This window comes from Hylobates moloch, unplaced genomic scaffold (genome assembly GCF_009828535.3).
Source record: "Hylobates moloch isolate HMO894 unplaced genomic scaffold, HMol_V3 SCAFFOLD_12, whole genome shotgun sequence".
In the NCBI taxonomy this organism is placed as follows: domain Eukaryota; kingdom Metazoa; phylum Chordata; class Mammalia; order Primates; family Hylobatidae; genus Hylobates; species Hylobates moloch.
The window spans coordinates 85,194,866-85,222,059 of record NW_026652287.1 but is presented as its reverse complement, the minus strand read 5'-3'; the positions used below and the strand labels follow the sequence as shown (position 1 = coordinate 85,222,059).

Here is a 27,194-nt window from a genome sequence, read left to right as displayed (position 1 = left end):
AAATATTGCAAGTATACACTATGTGAAGACACATGAAAAAACTTCAGTACATAATGTTTCTTTTTTAAAAAAAATCAAAAACATACTATAAAATAGAGTCATGATGAAATTTTCAAGTGAAATCATTTATTTGCCCCTTGGACATGGAAAACGCTTAGTGGTATGCAATTCTAAGAATAACAAGGCACTAAAAGGGCTTCTTTCAGCTCTTTAGTATTTTATTCAGTAAAACTGAAGAATTAGCTAGTTCCTGTCTTGTAGCATTGTTCACCATCTTGCAGTACATTTCCAAGATTAATGACAATATGCTTATAAAAAGAGAATTACTGAAACAAAAAACATCCTCTTTCAGCATTTACTATGTGCTATACAATACCACATTTAATCATTTTTGAGATTTTGGGCCATAAATGGGGCTGTACTGCTAGGCATTTCATTTATGACTTCATTTGCATATTTGACCACCAGTGAAATTATTTAATACTACCTGGCATATATAAAATATATATAATAGGACTTAGAGGCCAAGAACAAAAACATTATTTAATATATCACTTTAATAAGTAGATCCTCTTGCAAAAAGTCATACTTCTTTGTCAATGCAATATATAAATTTCTATAAGGAAATAATATCTGTTGAAATTTTAAATGCCTAATTTCTTAAAGTAGAAATAGGCTAAAGAGAACAATTATGAGTTAAGTAATAAATATATATTTTTACATTCTAATTACAGAAAAGAGAGGTCACCACCAACTGGAATTTTAAAAATAAGATCATTTAAATTTTTCGCCTAAAATATTTGGTAGTATAAATGACAAATATTTTAATACAAAATATAGCTAACGTAATTACTTATTGTATAGAATATTATCTGAATTAAATGTTGAAAGACAGAAATAAGAGCCACTGATAAATTTAGAAAATTAAAATTTTCAAAGCTTATATAAACACTGTAATTGATCTTTTCACTTCTTATTTCATCCAAGGCACTTTTTTAGTTGCTGGTTAACTAAAACTGTAGCATTATATATAGAACAGAATTACATAAAACAGATGGAGGCTGGGCGTGGTTGCCCACGCCTATAATCCCAGCACTTTGGGAGGCTGAGTTCAGAAGTTCGAGACCAGCCTGGCCAATATAGCGAAACCCCGTCTCTACTAAAAATACAGAAAATTAGCCAGGCATGGTGGCAGGTGCCTGTAATCCCAGCTGCTTGAGAGGCTGAGACAGGACAATCGCTTGAACCTGGAAGGCAGAGGTTGCAGTGAGCCGAGATCGAGCCATTGCACTCCAGCCTGGGCAATGAGAGCGAAACTCCGAAACAAAAACAAAAACAAAAACAAAAACAAAACAGATGGAGGTGATGTGTGAATTATACACCATGGCAGTCACAACAAGCACCCAGCGTCTGAGACGTGAAAGTAAAGATACAAAGAGAAAACAATGGCATGTTGTCTTGAGAAGAACTGTATTAAGTCCAAAGGTATTTGAGAGAAGAAAGTAAAGATACAAAAAGAAAACAATTGCGTATCATCTTGGGAAGAACTGTGTTAAGTCAAATGGTCTGCCTGTTATCCCTCCCTTGAAGGCAAAATAAGCAGTCAGATGAAACGATGAAACTAATACATTCCCATAATGTATACACACAATTTCATGAGTTTCCTCAAGGTTATATAGGTTACATAGCTGTTATTCCTTTAAGATATGTTGTCAGGACTCAGGGCAAAGACTGCAGTGACTTTATTTTTCTACTTTCATAAGATATTATATAAGAAGAAAATACTTACTATTTAATATTCATAAAAATAAATGACACTTTCAAAAATTTACAAACCATTTCTTCAATTTCATTTTATCCTTAAGAAACTGCAACCTTACCTAATTTTCCCATAAATTTATCTCTCCTCATGAAGTTAAAGGGTTAACCACATTGCTCAAGAAAAAGAATACAAGAAGCATCTTTTAAACCGTGTATGCAAGGAAAATGTATGGAAGGGGCAAATAGGGGATGAGATAGCCATGGGAACAAATGTCCATGTGGTTCAAATTACCTAATATACCAAAACTCCCAATAATACTATCAATAATAAGCCCAAATAAAAGTAAATAAAATGTTCCTTAGTTTTTTCTCTTAAGAAAAGTATATAATATCAATATGAATTCTAGTATTGAAACTTAAATTCAGAAAGAGCAAGAGAAAATTCAGGAAATTCATTATATGTACTTTGTTTTAACTTTATCTTACCCTATTATATCAAAAGTTCATTTTATTTTATTTTTGGCAACTTTAATACATAATAAAAATTCACTGTGTAAAAAAGGAAGTTGGAATGTTAACACAGGAAAATTCATGAGATTCTTACTGCCATAATACAATCTGAGGCATGGCTGAGGGTAAGAACTTCAGGCATGTGTTTGTCCAGGAAGATTGTGAACTCATAAAGGACAAGAACTATGAATCCATTAATTATTTTATTATTGCAAATAGTCCATCTATGTTTTTAAAATATGTGAATTATATTTATACAGAGAATTATAGATGTAAAACCTTAATTAAAAAGATGTTTCAATTGAAAAAAGTAGTTATAGAAGCTCCAACTAATTATTACCTAATTATTAAGTATAAGGAGAAAAAGAGTAGAAAAACTAAAGAAGAAAATGAAATTTGAACTTGACGATATGACTTCTGTCTCTCATTTGAAAAATATATGGTACTAGCCAAGGGATACCTAAATTTAAATTACAGCGGAAGAAAATGAAAATGAACACAATTAATTTGTGAAATTTTTGAAAAGAAAATCTTATACTTTAGTTTTAAGTTTTAGTTCACAAATTCCTATTAACCACACATATGAATATATATGAAAATAAATCATTCTCTTCTAAAACCATGAAGGATATTTAACAGCTACCTAAATAGTCTTTTAACAAAAGATCTTGCATGAAAGCATAATTCTCACAGCCAAATTGAACACGTTTCTTTTAGAAACAAAAATAAAGAGAGGGAACACAAAAGTAATAAAGAATAAAGTATTACGAAATCAGGGAATGTTTGTTTAGGACATGACTCATTTCTATCATCAGCTTGATTTAAAATTTTATTACAAAAGATGTTTAATTGCTATAAATATTTTCCCACTAAGAAGAGACACTTACTGCATTTAAGTACTTTTTCCAAAATTTAATTTTAAAATTCATTTATTCTTGTCCTTTAGCCATTAGAGCTCCCAAGCATATTCCTAAAGTCTGCAGGATCCACAGGAAGATTCTACAGAGTACAAAGAGCTCGGCTCTAATCTGAGCCATGGAAGTCATCTTCATTTCAATTAATTTACTTTGCCTTTATGAACTTAAGAATCTTTCATGGAGGTTGACATTTCACTCATCTGAAAAAGCTTGGAATGTGACAGGGTAAAGGGAGGAGAAGTAAATCAAAGGGGTTAGCAATTTTCCAGATGCAATGTATTTTTCTTCTTTTCCAACAGAAATTTTAGAAAGCTTTCTGACATTTTAATTCTCTATGCAAAAACCACAGTAGCAAAAAATGCTGAAGGCATAATATGTCAAGAAACAAACACACATGCATGTAAGCATGCACATACCCACAAAATACATATAAATTCCAACTCACTGATGCTTTAACAGAAAATGTTACTTTCAGTGTAGTATTAATTAGCAGTTTATGTGCACAGGTTAATCAACACAATCTTCGTTTAAAAGCAACAGCAAGGTTTGTAAATTTTTTCTTGTTTGTGATGATTAAGTAATTGAGTCTATGCTGGCTTCTTCACTGGAAAAATGACATTTATAAAGTCCGCTCCCATGACTGTATTTTCAATCACACCAGAATACTTCAGTTATCACCTTTAGCCATGTGGCTTCAGGAAACCATGCCCAAATATCTCATGCGAATGTCGGTTATTTTAAAAGATCCCTTGTTTAACAGACTGGAAATTCACTAAAACATCAAAGGGTAAAAACAAAAATAAAAATGAGGCTTGAAAATAAATTCTCAGCAACAGGGATTTTGCCCACTGCTTTTTGGAGAGAGAGAGAGAGAGAGCAGTTAACTCCCCAAAATACCCTGATTCAATATTTACCTGACAGCTTTGGCATCTTGACATTTTCCCCAGTGCATTTCCTTCTTTATCGGGTATGATTTTACAAGAGATTTCTTGTTATACAGAAGTAACATAAATCAATCTATAACAGAAGAATTTGTTTAACACATTTATTCTTTAATAAGTTGCATGATCATATTTCATTGACTTGTACAATAGAAAAGGAAAGTCTTACTACTAAAACAGAGTTTGTGGAGACTGGCACATGGTAAACCTATTTAGTCTTTTCAGAGGTTCATTCTTAGATTTTAATGTTAAATAACAACTATTCATTTAAGCTGGTCTCACTGAATATCTTGACCTTTAGCAATTCCACACACAGCAGCTTATTGTGGTATCCTTTAAATATGAGAAATAAGAATGTTTAACTTTGCTATTAAAAGAAAAATAAAGGAGTACTGTATGTTACATGGCCCATGAAATATTGGCGGTGTGCTCCTTGGCTTTCATTCGAAGAACTGCGATACTGGAAGACCTCCTTTCAAACTCTGGCTTTGTTTCAAATGCATGTCCATTGGTTGACCCAGTAAGAAGAGAGTCAGTGAAAAAATTGTTGAGGGGCACGTGGCTGAACTGGTTTTGGTGGTTTGAAAACCCCGTGTAACTGGAATCTGTCCGAGGCGAGTGAGAATAAGGTGTCATACAGGAGGAAGTGTCACGTGGTAACATGCATGAAGTAACCACAGACCCACCACTTGCATTTCCTGCCCACAAATTGTTCTGAATCTGGAATATATAAAACAACAAATATTACATTTTCATGTTCTCGCTTTTGTTCTCTTACTTTTGTTAAGTTGTATTTACTAAATTTGGTTAACGATTATTCATTGTTTGCTCCCATTGGGTGGTCTGTAATTACATACAACAATGACTAAAAAATAATTCTTTGAGAGATCCTTCCAGTTTGTTACACTGAAATAGAACAACAAATCTCACATTCTTGGCCACATAACATACTCTCAAACATGTCTATCTCCTATAAAAAAAGTATTATTTTCATAGTAATGATTTTAAAAATGAATCTGGAAGATTGAGTCATGACCAATTCATATGCTTAGAAAAGTAGTTTAAAATCTGGTTTTAAGTTTAAAGATAGTTTTTGTCTTTCTAAACAAAATAACACAAATGCATTTTTTAAAAAAATTCTAACTTGGACTCCTGGTGCGGCAGTTTTCGTTGGAAAGCATTGCTGACAATAGACTGTTCTGCAAAGATATTTTTGATCAAACTCATTCTGGAACATGTTTGCCCTCCTATTGCTTTTTGTATCCTATAGTCTTGAAAAAATAGCTCTGAGAATCTGGGAAATTACAAAATTTGTAAATATACATATTTTAAAAATTTATTCTATGATTTATATATGATATAATGAATTCGAAACAGACATGTGACATGTAAAACAAAGTTAGAATTTTAAAACATGGGCCTTTACCAAATAATGGAATCATAGCTGAGAAAGATATGCAACTATTTAGCAAAAATATCAGATGAGTATAACGCAGTTACTCTTGTGTTATATAATACTCCTATCGAGTAAAAACTGCTTTATCATTGACACCCAAGATATTCATACTTCATATTATTAAATCTCTACAGGAAATAATTCAATGCAATATTGACCAAGTACAAATGTATCTAAAGTTACTAGCATGTAAAAGAAACATGATATAGAACTTATATAACAAGAATTTTAAGTAGGACATATCTCAATCTTAATATACAAGCTATTTAAACAAACAAAAATAGGAACCGCATACGTTACTGGGAAGCTAAGAGAAAATCATGACAAATGGCAGGAGGTGGGGAAGGTAAAGAAAGAAAATGTTGCATGGGATAGTAATACTATGATGCAGCCCTTTGAAGATGAAATAAAACTGAATGCTTTTAGCAACATTATTATAATACATTTGGACCAGAACATAGCAGCAATACACATGTTAATCACATCAGGCTTCCTTATCTTTTAAAATCATGATTGTAAGAGTAGAATCATCAGTGAGTAGGACACGTATGTTTTCCTATATTAGTTTTTACATAAAGATTCCAGACACCTACATATAAGGTCTGGTGTAGTCTTACAATACCCATGCTTGAGTTATACTTTCTATGGCAACTAATTTTCAAGTAAGAGCAAAAAATAGGTTAATAAATCTTCTAGATCACACTGGTAAAAAGGTACTCTGTCACTCAAGAGAGGACTGATTAACCAGGTTCAAAACGTAAGAGAAAAACCTTAATAAGTAATTTCAACCCTTGGGTGGGGTTTCAGTGATTGGCAAGGTGCTTATATATCTGGGTTGTCTTAAAAAATAATTCTTTATATAAATATATGTACAAGCTGCTTTAAAGTTGTTAAATATATACATATGTAGAAAGAGACAAAGAGAGAGATCTACATATCTATATCTAAACATATACATTATATATATACATATATATGATTTGCATATTTTGTTAATTCTTAAATTGTCTCAGGCTATGTTCTAATTCTGGCTCATTCTACTGTATGTGTTCCATTTTAGGCAAAACATAATGATTGGTATCAGTGATTGCTGAGTTATGTATCTCAAACCAACAAGAGGGCTGCTAATGTCATTAAGTCTGTCAAACTACCTCTTTTAACTTCATCTGGGTGATTTTACTCTGACATTCAATCACACGTTGTGCTACTCGGCAAAAACTGTAGTCACGTGTCTGACAAAAGAGCTTTCAGAAAATGAAAGTGAACTTTGCTTGCTTACTTAAAAAAATAAAAAGGAAGACAAGATAATGAAACAGAAGGATTATTTATATTTTGTTTGTTAAAGAATTGCTCGATTTATAGTTTCTTGAATTTTTTATTAAAATCATTCATTCATATTCCAAATGCACAGAAATATGTTCACCAACTAGATGAAAAAGCTAAAATCAGAAAGGTAAAGGCAAGGAAGGTAACCTATAGATCTAAATTAAGAAAATATTGCCTCCCTAACATAATTAACATAAATCTACCTATAAATTGAAAAATATTCTGTAGAGTACATTTTAAAAAAGCAAATTTTATTTTGATCAAAACTTCTTATCTGGACACGATCAAGCATGTTATATGCATTACTTTTGATGAAATAATTTCTAACATATAGACATGTTTTTCTGGGCAGAACAGACTGGTAAAGTAAATATGATAACAATATTTTAGTTGGGCTTGTGAAGATACCCTAAATATTTTGAAGATTGTCATTTATTCCTATTGGTAGAGATACACTCACACATTTTTACTGATCTATCTTGTTTTCAAAATATCTGTTTCTTCCTCCTCCCCAGCACCACCGCTGATCTTACGTTTTTTAAATTTCCAACATCTTTATTTGACTTTAGAAACATTGTTGGTTTCCACATTGTAAATTTATTTAGATGCAAATCATAAAAGATAGTATCCTCAGTATATTGTGATTTTACTTCTCTGAAGCTTGCCCTCTGGGTGTTTAAACATTTGATGATGACGCTCAAGACCATGTTCATTATAGCTAATGGTTATCAATTAATTACCATGTATCAGACATTACGTTAAATATATTATGAACACTTTCAATTGTTGCAGTACACTAAACAGCGTGTTCTTTTTCTATCCCCATTTTGAGGATGGTAATACTATGGAACAGAGCTGAAGAAGATCACCCAAGATTGCATAGTTCCAATGGTGGAGGTCAAATCTCAACCTAGGAAACCTTAGAAATGCTGTAATAATGACTAGTTTTATGAGTTGAAATTATTTACTCATTATCCCTACTTTGTAGAGGTTCATAGTCTCTACTCTCTGAAAGAAAAACCCACAATTATTTCTCACATCTGTTTTGTCATCCTCAGGTCTAACATGGCACAAGGTAAGTCTTTAATACAAATTTATTAAGTGCTCAAAAAATATGGACTGATCCATCTTGCAGGTATAATCAAAATTTTATGGATGATTTATGTTAACATATCAAAATTTTTGTTTCATAATATGAACTCCTAAATCACCATACTCAATAATCTTAACAGTGATCATGAAAATTACATTCCTAGACCTTGCTAACTGCATTTACCTGGGAAGTGCTTTATTTTTATTATTAAACACTGATTCTCCACCACAGATAAATATCCTTGGAGACTCTGATTCATTTAGTATGGCTCAGGAGATCTGTATTAAAATAATAGTAATAAAATACACACATGGAATTCTGAAAATCAACCGAAATTAGGTTCCTTCCAAATGAAAAATTATTTGTACACCAATTTTGTTTACCACTTGTGATAAGAACCTCACCTATTTAAAAAAAAAATCCATTTCTTTTCTATAAAAGTAAGCTGTTATAGTCCTCTACCTCTACCTATGGCTTCCATTTATGTGCCCTGTAATGATGCAGAATAAGATCATCTTTCTTACATGTAAAAATCTTAAAAGTGTCATCAGGCATGATGATACAACCCCCAAGTCTTTTTTCTCCGGGTAAACATCTCCAGTGCTTTTAACCATTCCTCATAGACTTGGTTTCTAGACACTGTATCACTCAGATCATGTTATTCTGGATATGTTTGAGCTTGTCAATACCGTTTACCCTTACCAATACATAGCATTTACACCAGAATATCATACATTGCATATCATCTGATTGCTGTAGGAAAAACTTGGCAGATAAAATCTTTGTTCTAGGCCATCTAGATTTGATTAAACAACATTATTTGAGCTAAGGGTTGACTATACTGCTATCAAGCTGGACTCACACTGTTCCTCCATCCCTACACCAGTATATTCTCATATAGGCAGTAATTTTTAAACTATGCCCTGGAATCTATAAATCCATGTGCATATTATCTAAAAGTGCCTATTACTTTTTTTGTCAACTGGGAAGCCCATCAAAATCGCACTCCGATTCATTAAAGGAAAAATTATATTTGTGGTTCAATTTTGGAATTAAAAAAATATTAATTTTTTTCCTAAATAGGATAACTACTCTTATTTTGAACTATTTCATAGATACAATGACAATACCTGGCACCATATAATTTTACGGTGTTTTTGTAGGCCTCTGTTCAATATTCAAGGGCTTTACAACCAGAAACAAATACTTCCCATATCCTTCTTGTATGTGTGTTTTTTAAAAAGAAAAAGAAAAAAAAAAAGATTGACTGCCTTCATGTTTTTTTTTTTCTTTGTTGTGTTTAAAAGGAGTGGAGAATCTAAAAACATTTCATGTTTTAAAGTTCTCTGAAACATCTTTTTTTAAATTTTAGGGGTGTGTTCAAAGCACTGTCCAGGGAACTCTGTCCAGGGAACTTAGCCAACTACCTCCCATTAGCATGAATGGAAGTTCAGCGGATTTACTGCACTTCACTTTGAACATTTGCCCCTTCATGTTTTTCTAACCAAACAAACATTAACACTTAATTATCCCATGACTTTGGAATTTTAGAGAAAAGTTTTATTTTTGTCTTATCTATTCCAAACTGAAACCTAATTCATTTAATACTCATTTTTTTCCAAGGAATTAAAAGCAGTAGAGAGGAAGGAGAGGGGAAAATATATAAATATATATTAATATAAACATAAATACTAAGAGTTTTTTACTGTGGATATATATTTGTAATAAATTCAAGTACTACAGTAAGTTATGGGTAGAAAATTATTTATTTCATTTACCTTAGAACTTTGATATGAATATATTCTTTGTAATCACAACTACAAAGTGGATTTTGTTGTTCTAACCCTGGTTTATATTTCTAATATATTTACTGATTTTATATAATGAGTAATTTTTAATATATTTTTCCAAAAAGGACTTTTAAAAGAATAGTGAGTTTGTTAGTTTTTTACTTAATTGTAAAATAGCACGATGTAACAAAAAAATAGTTTCATAATAGCATTTTATAGTCAATATCCTAATATTAGTGCTATTTAGAAGAAACCACACTGTCAAATTTCATAGAAATACTAAACATGAAAATATGTAAGTAACAACCTTCCCTTAATTTTAAAGCTCTCCAAAACAACTAATTAAATGACATTTTTCTACTAAAATAAGTTTATTTAACTCTACTTCTCATCTATATATAGAGTGCTCCTATCTCCTGCCACCAACATCGATCAGATTTACTTGCATAAACACACATACACACACATACATCTGCACACACATTCCATGTGCACACTCACACAATTCTCGTATCACATGCTCACACACTTTCCTGTGGGAATTAAAGGATACTTTAAAAGACAGAGATCAGAGATTCATAGAGTTACTTGTGATGATGTTATAGCAATACCACTTTACATTAAAATCTAAAAATTGATTTGGGTTTCCTCTTTGGCATAATGTTTAATACCATATAAATTTATTGAGACAGTATCACTATGTAGTTGAATTTACTAGATTTGTACATGTTCTCTTAAAAGTGAAAATACTGATTTCTGCAAAAACAGCTCAATTTTTTAAGAGACTATTATGAAATTCACTAGTATATTCCTGTAACATTTACATGACAAAATATTAATAAGAATCATATGCTTAGCAACATGCAGATACTTTAGCTGTTGACTAACTTTGGGATCCCATTAACTTTTCTGTTTACTATATCAGTCAGTTGCTGGCAGGGAGAAAGAGTATAAGTGAATCTTTAAATATTGAATTTGCCACCAGTGACTAATACACACTGAGACTTTGTCTACCTGAAAAAAAAGATCCCAACTTGAATTAATTAAGCAATGAAAAGATTAATCTGAGTATTTTTTAGGTACTGCCTAAGGTAAAAATGAGGGTACATTTTCATCAGTATCTACTCATTAGATCTAATTTTCACCAAAAAATATTTTAAGGTGGTATATAAAATATTTAGATTTTGATAAGTCTATTGACATTTCAAACATTCTTAAAGTAATTTTCCAATATATATTATTAAAGTAAAGTGATTAGAAATCATTTATTCATGAGAAACAGATCATATGCTAAACACTGTCACTTTTATCTTTTAGTAAAATTCCATCTTAGATATGTATACAGAGATTTGAAACAAGAAGGGTGCCTGTCCATTAAAAAAAAATCACCATTAAATATCACACCCATATGAGACTGATAATTTAAGAAGAAAACTGCTTAGCAGAAAAATGAATGTGTATGTCTACTTTTAGTGCAAAATTAAAAGCATGAAGCTTAATAAGAAATGTTAATGTCTGTAAATTTTCAGCATAACATCATATAAATGTGTTTACATTTTTCATTATTCAAATAATATTTGAAAAATGCTCCAAGTCCAAGATATAAGAACATTAAGAAAATTTTTCTTTGGTGTTGACTGTATTCTTAAATTCTATATTAAGTGACTTTTAAAAAGAAGATTTATAGAAACTCTCACGATTGCTTTAAAATGAAAGTTTTCAAATCGACTCATTTAAGGAAGAAATAAAATGGTAACACCTAGCCTTTGCTATTTTATTACTATCAAGCAATAATTATCATATGAAGGATTTTCCAAACTTTTGTTACATTATTTTTCATGTATTTTAATACATGTATGATAGCTATTGCTGATTCATCAGTGTCTGATTCATTTTAGTGATAAAATTATCCTATTGAAATAAAATTCACAATATAAGAAATAAAGATAAAAATGTAAGCTTGTAAATTAAGCTTTTATGCATAAATAGCTTAGAATATGAATAAAATTCGCAAATATTTTAATTTGCACAGGAAATGTTTAATTTTAGAGATCTTGCTTGGAGTCATATATAGACTTTGAATTTATTCTTAAAATATTGAGTGAAGCTATTGATTTCACTCATCATCTCTTTGTATTAACTACAAAGTTGACATTTTATTTTTGTAATTTTTAAAATCAACTGTGAGTTTGTACGGAAGTTTACCTATTTAATGTCTATGATGTAGAATAAAAAAGAAAATCCATAGACACATGAGGTTCATAAACATGGCATGCATATAATTCTGGATTAAAGTATATCATAAGGTTCACACTAACAATAGTGTAAACTGCAGATTTTAAACAACGGTTCTGTGCTCATAGACTTCCTGGGCTTTGATGGCTTAATTTTCTGTTATTTCTCCATCTTCTTGTGAGGTTTTCATATGTATAAGCTGACATTGGCACTCTGCAACATTTATTTTTATTTTCTTCTTATTTATTTAGTTATCTATTCAACTTACTGATTTACTTTCCTTGTAAAATAAAAAAATACTTATTTAAAAAATTTTGTTAACTTACTGTGTACAGTCACATTAGAATATTACATTTTCAAAAGAACAGAGGTAATTATTTTCATAATTGACGTGAGTGCACTTTGTTTCTTTTGGAGGATATTCTTTGCCTCTTTAGAGTCTTTGTACATGCAACAAAATAAAAATTAATTAAAGTTTTAATAAAAATGAAGTTTCATTTTTATTAAAATTTCTTTTCATTAAATGAATTCCATTTCATTAAAATTAAAATATTTCAACAAAATAAAAATTAAGAAAAGAATTCACTGTAGCTAACTGTACCTTCACCTAATGATACTGACAAAAATTGTCTCATGCTGCACATAACTTATATATATATATATACACACATACATATATAAATATTTTATTCATATTTATTTAAACGCTATATAAATTTAATCAGCATATTTACTCGCTGCAAAAACTAGATTTTAGTAAGGTAGATTATAATTATATTTCTTCTATCACTTTAAATATTTGTGTTTATTATCAGTGACAAATTGTGCAATATCAATATGATTTTTTGAGAATGATGGTAACATTTTGGACATAAGTCATACAAGAATTTTCACTGTATCATTGTATGACCATTCATTGGTTGTTTCATGGATGTAAAAGCATTCATTATACAATGTATTAATTTCCGCTATGTTAGTAATATTTTTAAAAGATTTTGGTTTGCTTACTTGAAATATTTGGGAAAAAATAGAAATTATAGTGATAAAATTATGATATTTTCTCCAAAGGTAAAAAATGCTACAAATGTCTTTTAATTATAAACCACAGTGGTAGAAGGAGACAAGTCCTATGTTCCTTATTTAGCTTAAGTTAAGACAACCATTAAGATTAATATAGAAACTGCCGTTAAAACCAAGGTAGATAAGCAATATGTCTACAATCTATTATATGGGAACTACTATTATATGAAAACCTTAGAATTTCATTTTTTTAATTGGATAATTACAATATTTGAAATAGATTGTGTTAAACTAAAATGTTTTACAGCTTTAATCTATGTATTAAACTATAAAAATGACTACAAATTACCTATAACTTGAATCTACTGCTTGGCGTGTTCAAATTCTAAGTGGCATATATTTATGAAGTCCTCAATAATACAGTGGAAGACAAGACACTGTCTGGATTCCTTGGTACATTTGGTAAGCATAGATTTAGAGATAGTTTTCACTATTTAATACTCAGTGAAACCTCATTCAAAATTTTGGTGGGAAAAGCACTTCGATTCTTTTTCTGAAATTTGTGATGAAAATATTTATAAGAAAATAATTCTGGTGAATCGAAAATATACTTAAACTTTTCTAAAGTTACCATATTTGGTTTTCAATTTAAAAAGGAAAGTGTGTTTAACTGAATTTAATATTTCCCTAGATCCCTAAATAGTAAATTTACTCAGAGATTGGATTAACTTAAACGCTACAACATAAGAAAACAAGCAATTTAGCTACCTGGAGAGGCAGGTACTTTAGAACAAAATTAATAATGACTAATGGAAATGATAGAATTCCTACTACTTATTAAGTTCTGTTTTGTACTAGGCAATGCCCTAAGTAATTTGCATAAACAAGTTTGTTTAACATTCACAAACATCATATGAGCTTTTACCCCCATTTTATAAATGAAGAGAAATGTTCCTCATGGTAAATTCATTTGCCAAAGGTCTAAAAGCTATTAAACTGAAAAGCCAAAACTTGAATTCACATCTCTCTGACTGGGAAGCTCATAGTCATTAATGTTAACCCCTGGCCCTCTTCAAATCCCAGGATTCGCCTCTGTAGTCTATAGAGGGCTTTCCTTTTCAGAAATCCATTTAGTCTTCACAATAACAGAAAAATCATCATCATCTTAATCATCTACACTATCAACACCACCAACACTGGCACCAACAATACTTCGATTTTACAAATAAAGAAACCACAGTGAGATACCATCTCACACCAGTTAGAATGGCCATCATTAAAAAATCAGGAAACAACAGGTGCTGGAGAGGATGTGGAGAAATAGGAACACTTTTACACTGTTGGTGGGACTGTAAACTAGTTCAACCATTGTGGAACACAGTGTGGCGATTCCTCAGGGATCTAGAACTAGAAATACCATTTGACCCAGCCATCCCATTACTGGGTATATACCCAAAGGAGTATAAATCATGCTGCTATAAAGACACATGCACACGTATGTTTATTGCGGCACTATTCACAATAGCAAAGACTTGGAACCAACCCAAATGTCCAACAACAATAGACTGGATTAAGAAAATGTGGCACATATACACCATGGAATACTATGCAGCCGTAAAAAATGATGAGTTCGTGTCCTTTGTAGGGACATGGATGAAACTGGAAAACATCATTCTCAGTAAACTATCGCAAGGACAAAAAACCAAACACCGCATGTTCTCACTCATAGGTGGGAATTGAACAATGAGAACTCATGGACACAGGAAGGGGAACATCACATTCCGGGTACTGTTGTGGGGTGGGGGGTGGGGGGGGCGGGGACAGCATTAGGAGATATACCTAATGCTAAATGACGAGCTAATGGGTGCAGGAAATCAACATGGCACATGGATACATATGTAACAAACCTGCACATTGTGCACATGTACCCTAAAACCTAAAGTATAATAAAAAAAAAAAAAAAAAAAGAAACTGAAGATCGAGTCAAAGTTGTAACTCAAAGTTATCTATCTAGATAATAATGTCAGTGCTCATGTAATCCAAACCTAAGAACATGAAATTGTAAAGTTCCTTGTAAGAAATGAAGGGTAATTATAATTCTCAAGAAAATACTTATACCTTAAGATAAAATATTTTATTCACTAAAATAATTATTTTAAAATGCTTTGTTTTTGCCGTGTTAGAAACAAGTTAAAATGTAATATCACTAGATCTTTGCTCGGTTTTTAAATTTAAGGCCAAAATTATTTAGATTTATGGTTTCTTGGGCCTAGTTTGCGCCAAGCAGTGTTTGCAAATTTAGTACAAATATTACCCAGTTTTTAGTCTTTCTACAAAGCAGGGAATTTTGTCTAGATCATTTATACATCCCTGATCCCTGCAACAGTGCATGGCATATATTTGTTTTGAAAGGCAAATAACTTTGGAATAAAAGTCGGCTGAAAAGTGTCGGCAAAATCTTTCTACCCTATTTTTTTGAACAGAGGAAGAAATTGAGGAAAAGTGAATTGCTTTTATCACAAAACTGGTTAATAACAGAAATTCAGAAACTATCTGTTTTATTGAAAATTGATGATTTTTGTTTTATGATACACTACTTAATATATTAATATATTGAAGTGAAACTGTACTATTACTCACATCTATCCAATGTCTATATAATTTGCTCAATTCATAGCAGACCATCCTTGGTGATACAAAGGTGACTAGTAACTGGGTCATCTTTTAAATATTTTACATTGTAAATGAGAAGTCAGACCTTTAATACAACCCACCAAAATGTCAGTGAGAAAGTGATGTGCAGATAGATGGCACATCCCAGAGGCTTCATGGAGTAAATATGGCTTAGATGAGGGAGGGAAATTCAAGATAGAGGAAACAAATTCACCCCAAGCAATGAGAATGCTCTCAAAAATGTCACCTCTTGAGGAAAAATGAATAGATTAATTTAGTTAAATCATAGCATTGCCAAATGGCAACTGATATCTTGAGCCAAAATAAAGAACTTAAACAAAAAGATACTATTGTCAGTACATCAAAATATACTACCTTAAAATATGTAAATATGAACATCATGTCTCTCACTTTCTTATTTGTTTGCTGTCAAAGATAAGTAAGTTTAAGAAAAAAGTCTTGAAACAGTCAATGCAGTGTTTAGGCTTTGTAAATGTTTATAAATTTAAAAACAGAAGCATTTTTACTTTCCAAAAAGGATGTGATATTTTAGGATCCAATTTGAGTTATTTCACTGTTCAGTGATGAATTAAAGAGATGATGTTACACAAAGGTCTCTGGGCTCCTGAGCTCAGAAAACCTGAGCTTAAATTAAACAAGTTAATAGATACAAGAAGGAAGCACAGTGTCTAGCTTTAAATATGCCCCCAATTATTAGTAATTATTTTTACTGTTACAGCTGTTTTTACTATAGTAAAAAGAAGGCCAGTTGAAACAAAGTATTTATTAGAACATATTAGAAAGTATTAATTACTATATAGAAATAAACATATTATGATTGTACACACTGAGCAGGTTTGAGGAGATCATTTTCTAAACTATCTCTGTTTTTCATGTATTTCTATGTATGGCTTCTCTTTCTGCCAAATTGCTAATTCTTCATTTCTGTCCTGCCTCTAACGTTTTCTAGTTTCCAACTTTTCTGAAATTAATAATTTTTTCTGTAATTAACAGTCACCAAATCCAATGTCTTATTGGACTGAGTTATTGGATTCTACTTCTGTTTCTATTTCTCCCATTACAAGTTCCTATTTTCAAGCCCCATGATAAAAAAACGTTTCCTTTAGGCTAACTCTTGAGAGACATGATCTTGGCACAATTATTTTTTCAAACAAACTAAAAAAGTATCTTGTATATATTTAAGTTAAAATAAAAATTCCCCCTGGCTTTATCCAGTATCTACAGTGGGGAGTTGCAGCCACATAATTTCGGAAATTTTGGTAACCAAACATTAAATGATTTACCAATATAAGAAAGTACTATGGATTTCATATTAATTTTTATTGTTATTCGTGATTGGTACTGTTGAAATAATTCCAACATATGTTCTCCATTCTTAAATTATCAGGTGGTATAGCCAATGTATACAAATTATGAGGAATAATTAGTGCAACATTCCCATGATTTGTGGGGGGAAATTTTTTAAATTAATTTTTCATTGGAGTGAAATAGATGATCAAATATATAATTTGGTGTACCATGTCCATTCCTCCATTGGTGTCTATGTTACCTCATTCTTTTAATTAATAATATATAAAGCTTTGAGGTACAATAACACAATGGTAAGATAATCTTAGGGAAAAGAGGTGGTTAGTCAGAGTACATTGAGTCATATTGAGCCTTTATACATGTCTTAAAGCTGTGTAAAGTTTTAGATTCAGAATAGTTGCTATGCAGTATTCTGAATGCTTTACCCTTTATATAGGTCTTAATCGGTGCTAGGCCTTATTCTGATTGCGTTATCAAAGAAGCAAGAAGAGTCCAATATAAAACAACCAACGTACAGGGACAGAAAAATTGAAAACAGACAGAAATGGGGTTTGAAAGGAAATGAAGACTGAAAGAATAAGATGCACAAAAAAGTAGTCATAGTCAAGTATTGTGGAATATACTTAGTAAGACTGTTTAAAATCCATGTGAAGAGCTCATAATTTGTTACTTTATTACGTCTAAAGTCACCACAGTCAAGTAGTTCAAAATGATATAAACCATTCTCCATTTCACCTATATTTTTATTGTTATTTCACTGGTTGTGGCTCCCCCACACTAAAGCGCAGACTTAGAATAATGCAGCTCAAGCTTTATTCTCCTTTGGTATCATTTAAATATATTCACAGGTAGAGACAGTCTATTGTCAGGTTAAAATCTGGCAAGTGGGAACCAAATTGTCTCTGGTCAAATCTGAACTTCACCTCATCTTTTTCTCATTTGAGCAATGGAGACAATTAGTAACACCTAGCACATAATGTTGTTGTGAGGATTAAATGAGATAATATATGTAATCTGCTTCGAACAGTGCCCAGATATACAGAGAGGGCTACAGTAGTGTTAATAACCATGAAGACACTGCAGTCCCTGTCCTCATGGAGCTTGCAGCCTAGAGGGGAAACATTTTTACAGAATTTTGTTTAGAAACAAACGGCACTCAAACTAACTCAAACTGACTCAACTAAGGCACTCAAAAATATTTGGCAAACACAATTTGACTAGCCCTATGATGGTAAGTAACCACCAGAGGTATCCTCATGCTTTAAAATAGGAGAAAACATAAGGTAACTTCTTTAAGATAAATTTTAAAAGAGAAACAAGATTCCTCCTATGACAAGGAGATAGGGGGCATTTATTGAAGAGGTATCCATAACGATAGTCTTCTAGCAAACTATTGGGTAAAGGTTTAGATGTAGTGACCTTTATAGTCTCTCCTGCAGGAAACCACTTGTATGATCATGAACCAATTCCTTAACTCAATTGAGCCCGTTTTCATAACTCTTTTAAATGAAGGAGTTGAACAAGGTGACCTCCAAGACTTCTTTTATTTAACATATAATATCATATTAATAAATTTGGGGGATTTATCTGGAGGAGTGAGGTTTCTAAAATTGGTTTTTAAGAATCATAAAAGGCATCGGAACACAAGGAAAGAACAACATTAAAGAACTGAATTTGTACTCATAGCATTGAAGAAAATGAATACTCAAGTTTGGGGTTCAGATCATCTAGTTACTGAACTATCAAGGTATTTCTCCAGCATATATGTTTCATATGTGTTTTCACAGGGGTCTCTTATAATTCATATCATTAAATAACAAAATAATACATAGCTTGTTGCTTATGACATAGGTTTTTTTCATCATGTATCAAATACAATTCTGAATATCATTATTAAGTATTAGGAAAAAGTGACACAATATAAATCAGAAAGATAAAACATTTACATTCATTACAAAATATGAAAAAGAAATATATAGTCTCTATATTGAAAAGGAAAATGAGAAGAAAAAGAATTTCTAACACTTTTTGTAGTGAAGTAAAAGAGCACCCATTATAAAGAGAAGCTGTTACTTATCTGTGATCAATTTTTAAAATTATGTCTGATACTAATTCTATCTCTGTTTTAAGTCATACAGGACCAAATGTGGACCCTTAGAGAATAAGCAATTTGAAATCTGAAAAAAAAAAAAAAAAAAAAAAACATAGAAAAAGAGACACATTTTTAAATGGAGTTAAGGGCTTAATAGGCCACATTTGACATCAGGTTTTATTATAGTTCATAAAACAATATCCACAGAGATTGCATGCTAAGCAACACTCTATTTACAGTATTTTTAAAAGTTAACAAAGGAAGAGAGTCTGAGTAATTAGAATGTAGAATAATTAAAATACCTGTATCATTAAATGATGCTATTTCATTTGTTGCAATATACAACAAAATTCAAAAGAAAAAAATACCCTGAAATATTTTTAAATGAATGACTCTGTAAGAAAACAATAAGAAAATAATTTAGAAAAATTAAAACTTAGCAGACATGAAGAATGTTTTCTGAAGCTTAGGTTTTCATTCTTGACTATTATCTTACATATAATAAAGCCTATGTTAACCATTTTAAGAATATACAAACCAAATCTACTTTTCTTGATCAGTATTCTGTGTAGTTTAGCATACCTGTGGGTAGCTGTCAGTCCTTGGCAAAACTGATATATCATAAGTGGCAGCAAAATGGCTTTTCGCTTGTTGTATTTGGCCATAACGTTCCCTTTTTCTCCATTTGGCCCTTCGATTTTGAAACCAAACCTAATTATTTAATAAAAAGTAGAATTTTAGCTAAGGAACATTTGATAAAGCAAATGTGATGTTAAAAGACATCAAACAAGAAAGGTAAACCAGGTTTAAAAAATTACTTAAAAAGAAATGTATTTACGTTAGAAAAGGATCCACAGATTTTACTTTCTCTTGTATCTTGATGTGGTAAGTGATTTGCCCATGAGGCAAAATAATTTAATAGAAAGAGGCAGAAGACTTTCGGGAAATACATCTGATATGTCTGAGCCTCTGTTTTCTCATTTATGGAAAACAAAAAGGAATTAGATTGTATGATCCTGAATACTCCATATATCTCCACATTGTCATGGATAAGTCTCCTTTAAGAGAATGCTGCAAGTCTGGAAGACATATATGCCATAACGTAAACTCAGCCAATCTATAAGCAAATTAATATGAGTCTATTAAAACTTATCTTTAAAATATGTCATAAAAGTGAAAGCTCTTCTGGGTTGTGCTCATACCTACATAATCTTTTAAAAATCTAAACATAAAGATTACATCTAAATATATGGCAGCAGCAGGAACATCATGATTATCTAGAAATAGGAAAAAATGAGATTGCATATTATAATAACCATGACAAGAATTATAGGTAAAAAGGAATCATCTAAAGTTGAACTATGGTTTTAAAATACGTGAATGTGCTTATTACATACATTATGCAATTTATTTTCCCTTATGAAAATGCTATAATTTCTCTAATTTAAAGCACAGGTAATGGAAATAATGTAAGAAATAGGGCAGATAGAATCAAGTGTCAAGAAAGTCTATCAGTTAGTCTGGCAACTAAGGTCACTAAGCTATCTTCCACAGTTTCTCTAATTACCTATTAGAAGTATTTATTATAAGAACCATCTTCCTCAGCAGGTTTGATAGTCATTAATTCATACTTGTCATGCTCCAATACCTTCACTTTAATATTAAAGGGAGATGCAGAAGATTATATTCAATATGTATACTCTGATGTTTTTTAAGTGAACATTATAGGAGTAGCTTTTGGGAATCTCTTTAGTCTTCTTCACACAACTATGTTCAGAATATAAAATATTTAGGAAAAAAGCTAGAAATCAAATATAAAAAATGCAAGTTGTAAAAGCCTTTTGTTGAAGTTTGCTTGAAATTTTCACTCTTTTTCATACTCAATTCTAATCTTGTATATCTTTACCTTCACTATTATGGCAACATATTAATACTCAGTTTAATTTTTAAGTACACATTACAAATTTAAGATGCCACTTTGCAGAGTTTTCAGCAATTGAAATGAGCCAGAGAGCTATATGTTCATTATAGTTTTAGTACACTGCTGATAAATGCATATTATCCATTATGCCAAGGCTCAAGACATCAACAACAAAACAAAACAAATCAAATTTTCTTGCTGTCTCTACAGATAAGCCCCAGGAACATACTAAGGGAATTTAGTAATATGTTTTTGGGGTTTATTTTTTTTTTCCATTGACAAAAAGAACTTGACAATTTCCTTAAAATGGGTAATAGTTACCACTCTTATGTGCAAAGCAGGAAAGAGAACGACCTGAGTAAATTAAGTTCAGATTGGCTCTCTGTGCATGTTCTTAGACAAAAATTAATAAAGACTTGGTGAATGTTAAGGGGAAAAGATGCATTATGTACAGTTGGTCACTCTGTGTGCAAACATACTTGTTTATGGTTACAAGTATAACTAATTTAAATATAGACAAAGACAAAAATCTCAAACATACAAAGTGGGTGTTAATACTTGACAATTCTAAAATTCTTTGTTAGCATGAACTTTCTACATATTTACTTCCTGAACCAAGATAAAGTAACCATTTGCTTCCACCAACTCAAGTAAAAATCTGCTGCTTGTTATCCGTGTACCACCAGATGTTATCTCTAATGATGTAAGAGCCTTACGATGGCTTAATCTTAAGAAGAAATACCGTTACTCGATTTAGAACAAAATTTTCACTCTTTTATTCATTCCCCCATTTTAGCAGTTTATGGGAATTGCAAAAATCAATACTTTTGTAGAGGAGTCAGAACACACACAAAGTCAAAGGCCATTATCCTGAATTATTGTTGCATTTTAAACTCTTACTACTTGGAAACTAGTAAAATATAGTTTAAGAATATCAAATGTAGTCAAAATAAAGTACTCCTAAGAGGTAAAATATTACCTGATATGATTTTTCTTTCTCAAATTATTTTTTAAAATTAAGCATATTGGATTATCCAATTTAATAACTAGAATATATCTTATAAACATAATTGAGTATATACAAAAATTTACTTTAAAGCCATTATTTTTATTGCCTATGCAAAATTCATATGATTTATCTAGACTTTAACCATTATAATGGAATATTACATATTGACAACTACTAGAACTATAAAATCGTAAATGAGCACTATTTGATCTTTTTTTAATTATCCATAGTGAAAACATTCCATGGTATACATAACAATTGGGAATTTGTGGGATTGTTTCTTTTTTTTCTTTTATTATGCCTCCAACTCTAGAAATTTCTAGATGTATGGGCTATTATACAAATAATTTACAAATACCTGATGTATAATCTAAAAAAGAACCTTAATGGCTAATAAAACTGAAAAAAAAACAAATAAATATACCAATTACTAAATAGTCATGATTCTGCTTTTCATCCTTTAAAACTTGCTTTTGAAAATCAGAGATATATTATCATATTGTTATGTTTGAATGATTGTTAATTTTTATGTCTCTGTAATAACTCGTGTTCTTTTGTTTTACATATTGTATGAGTTGTCAAAATTTTTGCAATTAAAAAAATAATTTTAGTAGACATATATTCATATATATTACTCTGTTCCTCATCTTCAGCTAGGGAATCAGTTTGTTTCTTTGTGGCAAAATGCACTTATTCAATTATTCTAACACCATTTATTTTCCTATCCCATCCATCAAGGCCTCTGTTTGGCTCCTACCTGGACCCTGGCCTCAGTGAGCTCTGTCCTCAGAGCAAGCTGTTCTCTGACATACACATCCGGGTAATGAGTTTTCTGAAAGACTTTCTCCAGCTCCTCCAGCTGCAAACTGGTGAAGGTGGTTCGGTGTCTCCGTTTCTTACTGCTGGATACATTGCTATCACATTTATCCCCAAGTTCATCCAGCTCTCCCTTCTCTTGCATCCCTTTCACAGGAGACATTCGGAGACTGTTACAGTTGTCCATAGCTCTATTCAGTTCCGTGTGAAGGGGCTGTCCTTCTACTTTAGTGATCCCATAGTTCACTGTACCCAGAGGAGGAAAAAACAACAGTTCTCAGGATTGTGAAACTCATCTCAATTAAATCAATAAGTAGAAGTAATTGAGAGTATCAAGAAATTGGCCTATTAATAATTTATTGTGCTAGTATTAATTCAATTACCACATTCTATACTTAATTCATTGTAGGACAGGTTTAAATACCATTTTAAAATATGTTCATGCAACTGCTATGATCTGGCAAAATCCGCAGTTCTATTTTACAGGATTTATATGTTTATGCACATATTTTTTATTTAAATTCATGTACTCGAATTTAAAGATGATCTGGGTGTTTCATGAAAAAAACTTTAAGTGTCCATGATTTTTGAAAACTGGAGCAAATTTAATGTCATGTATTTACTCACAGCAGATAAAATCAAGCTACTAATGTGGCTCAGAAAATATATTTTAATCTTAAATAATACCTCTGTACTAATATCTGAAAGTTATTATCCGCCACCATGTAAAATGTACTGATGATAGATTTCAGATGTGACATTATTTCCACTAAATTTTGAATATTTCAACTTTATATCCATGTCTGCATTTACACTTTTTCTTCAAAAATAATCTACTAAATTGACAAAACAAATTTCATGCCAAATTTTGAATGTGCTTTCTATCAGAAATTAGATTTAAGCAGCATTTTTTTTTTTACCTAAAAACTTATCATGCAGTTCTTTTTAAAACATTTCATATTTCTACTTAGCTAGTTAAATAAGTTTTAAGGTTGAAAGCTTTACTTTTTTCTCTGCTGAAACACAGAAATTAAAACAGCTATTAAAACATTACAGAGGATGACATCTGGCATTCTGTTAAGGGATGTTTAATTTCAGTAATTTTCTTCAGATTTGATTGCATGCTTGCAGTATGATATAAAACAAAAATATATCATATAATGCCACACGCCCACAAATGCAATGGATGCATATAGTGAAATGGGAAGCACTTTTTAAAAAGTAAAGTCAATCCAGCCAGAATAATAATTTCCAATAGATGATCATACTTTTTTCATTTGTTTCTTTTTTTAAAATTACCCCCATAATGTATTTTACAACCCTTTTCATCATTATACAAATATATTCAACTTTAATGCGCATATAACTTCAATAGCTAATAATTGAGTACCGTGCATTTCAATGTCACTAACGGAGTAACTCTCAAAAATGTTCTCATCACAAAAAAAGTCAGATATTTGAGGTGATGGCCCAGTTAATTAATGTAATTTAATCATTCCACACTGCCTTCAAAAAACGTAACATTACTTTGTACCCCATAAATATATACAACTATAATTTGTCAATATATAACAAATTTTTAAAATGAACGGTTTTCATGCAAAGGAAGATGTGATGTTAAACTAAATATAAAGAAGAGCCATGACTGATTAACAATACGGTTCTGTCTCCCTGGGCAAAATTAAAGGGGGAACTGCAGCAATTAGGGATGGGGGAGGGGAAGCATCAGAGAGGCTAAGGGCATCTCAAGAGAAAGACAGGATCTCTCCTAAATTAAGCGGATGACTGCCTATGTTCACCTTCCTTAACACTTCTCTGTTAAAATTCATCTTAATAGTGTGATATTTGTTTAAAAGTTGATAACGCGTCAATTATGTCTCTTATTTTGGATTCTCGACTATTTAAAATAAAATATTATGATCGAGTCCATCCAGAGTCAATACAAGACATTGCAGAATCATTAAAGAAAGACCTGTCAATTCAAATAACGTTACGCACGCATCTAAGAATTCCACAAATACAGATACCAGGTCTGAAACGCAGCCAGAAAACCAACAACTCAGTGTAAGAATAATAAAAAGTATATGCGCGAATCTTTCTAAATAAATGACTGAAACGACTTAGCTGATTAGTTTTTCTATCATTTGCACCTTTATTTTTGATTTACCCTTAGTGAAAAGTTACTTGCAACGTTAAATAAAATTATTTAAATATGAGATTAAAAAAAAGAAAATAACTTGTGTTCAAAATATTTAGAAAATGAGCTTCTACAGGCCAGTGTTTTGTCAGATTTTGAATCTCCATAAAATAGGGGGCAGGGCGCTTGTTGTAAATATTTCACACTTAATTCGTTTGTTATTTTAAAGCAGCCCGCCCCTTATAGCTTAACTGTGGAATATATACAATGATAAGGAAAAGTTCTCTTGGAATTGTAAACGTGCTTTAGCTGTCGCGATCTGAAATAATAGGTTCGTATTAGGTTACAAGATAGAAAAGATAGATGGTTTGTTTTGATAACATTTTGACTTGGAGATACTTGGGCATTCAAAGTTGAAGATTTCACCCAGAAGCATTCCAAAGACTCCTTAGGTGACTTTTAATGTGAAGTCATAAAAATACAAAACGTAGAATCTGGGAATGAGTGATTAGGCCGGGGATGCTTTGCCCGAAGCTATTTAATGTGCTTTAGTGTTTAACAAACATTCAATGCGTGTTGTATTGCAAACGCAAAAAAAAGCAGAAATTACAAATTCACACATGCTAGAAATCTAGGGATCCTCAAACTTTGAAAAAATATCGCCACGTCTTGGAAAATTAAAAAGATTTATCTTTACCTAAAGGAGCTCAAAGGGTTTTTTGTTTTTTGTTTTTGTTTTCCGGTTTTTTTTTTTTTTTTTCCTACTCGTGACGACAGTGACGTACTCTAACGAGCTGTGATCGATTTCAGTTCCTCCCGCCCGGACTGCAAGGCGGGCTCGCAGAGGAAGCGTTCTGTCTTGACTCAATTACGCTCTATTTAGCGCCCTATCAGTTTACTCCAGGAGCCAATATTACAGAAGGACTCAGGGATCCTTAGGCGACCAGACCCTACAGCGAAAGGAGAATCGCTCAGAGGCAACCCGGTGCTGGATCTCTCCCTGCCTCCGCCCTCCGCCCCAAAGGCTGCAACAGCAGTAACACCGCTTCATAAAGCGATCACCTTCCACTACCTTCCTCCACCTTCCAGATCCCTCGCTCCCACTTTTCTCCTTCCTCCCTCCCTGCCTGATCAGACCGATCCTGCATTTTCGATTGCGGAAGGGCTGCGGCGGCTCTGGCTGGGGCGCTAGCGACTCACCGCTGCTGTCCTGACAGGGCGAGGTCCTCTCCAAGCGCACGTGATGCTCGGCGCGGGGCAGGGGTCCGAAGGCCTGCACGCATTTGCTTGCAGACGCTTTGCTGTAAAAGGACTCATTGTCCAGCGTCTCCATAACGTGCTCCAGAGGACCTCCTGCGCCCATGTAAAAGTCACTGTTTTTACTCGGAGGGCTCTTGAGGGCAAACTTCTCGCTCAGAAACTCCATAATCCTGGAAGGCTGTCGCGTAGCTCCTGGGGCACAGAAACTGGAGAGCGCTGGGGGAGGGAGCCAGTGGGTGGGAGGAGGGAGGGCCAGAGAGGAGGGAAGGGAAAGCGAGCGCTGCGGCGTCGGCAACTGCCCGGCTCCTGCCCCTTTAATACGTCCCGGCTGGAAAAGGAGCACCTGAAGTTGCTTTTATATCTTGAAACTCAGCTGGCCTCCTCCGGCAGCCTCCCAGTTCTAATGAATATGAAAATAGGCGGGCGACTAACTCCACCCAGGGTCCCCCCTCCGCGCCTACCCCACCCCCATTTTCCCGACTTACCCGGGCAGAGCGCGTCCAGGCCTAGGATAGACAGACAGACAGCTCCATTTCAGACAAATGCCAGGAGAGACGAGCCCCTGACACCCAGATTCATTGCCGCCGTGACAGTGGACTGGCATTTCGGAAGATCTTGGTGAGATCGCAAAGCAGTTAAACCTCCACTCCCTACTGCCTGCCCCTTCCTGAGCCACCCGTCCCTACCCCGCCCCCATGCCGGCCACTCACTACCAGTAAGATTTAGAGGCGTCTTAAGAACTTGAAAGAAGTATTGCTCTAAAAAGCTTTTATTTCATCCGTAAATCGTTTACGTGGAAGGTTCACATTAATCCGAAGCCCAAGGAACCAGATGCATTGGCAACTATTAATCGCGGCCGCCGTAGTAGAGGGGCCGCTTCGGCTTCTAACCGGGAGGAGCTCGGGGTC

The 27,194-nt window shown here is 32.5% G+C and overlaps 1 protein-coding gene across 1 annotated transcript; it reads right to left on the bottom strand.

Moving 5' to 3' along the window:
* Nucleotides 1-4,219: 4,219 nt before the first annotated feature.
* On the bottom strand, nt 4,220-26,494 carry ALX1 (ALX homeobox 1). Its single transcript, XM_032171672.2, has 4 exons — nt 26,227-26,494; nt 22,831-23,135; nt 19,726-19,854; nt 4,220-4,849 (listed from the first exon to the last, which is right to left on the bottom strand). Exons 1-4 carry the CDS (start codon nt 26,450-26,452, stop codon nt 4,529-4,531), a joined length of 981 nt encoding a protein of 326 aa, XP_032027563.1. The 5' UTR covers nt 26,453-26,494; the 3' UTR covers nt 4,220-4,528.
* Between the last annotated feature and the right edge of the window lie 700 nt (nt 26,495-27,194).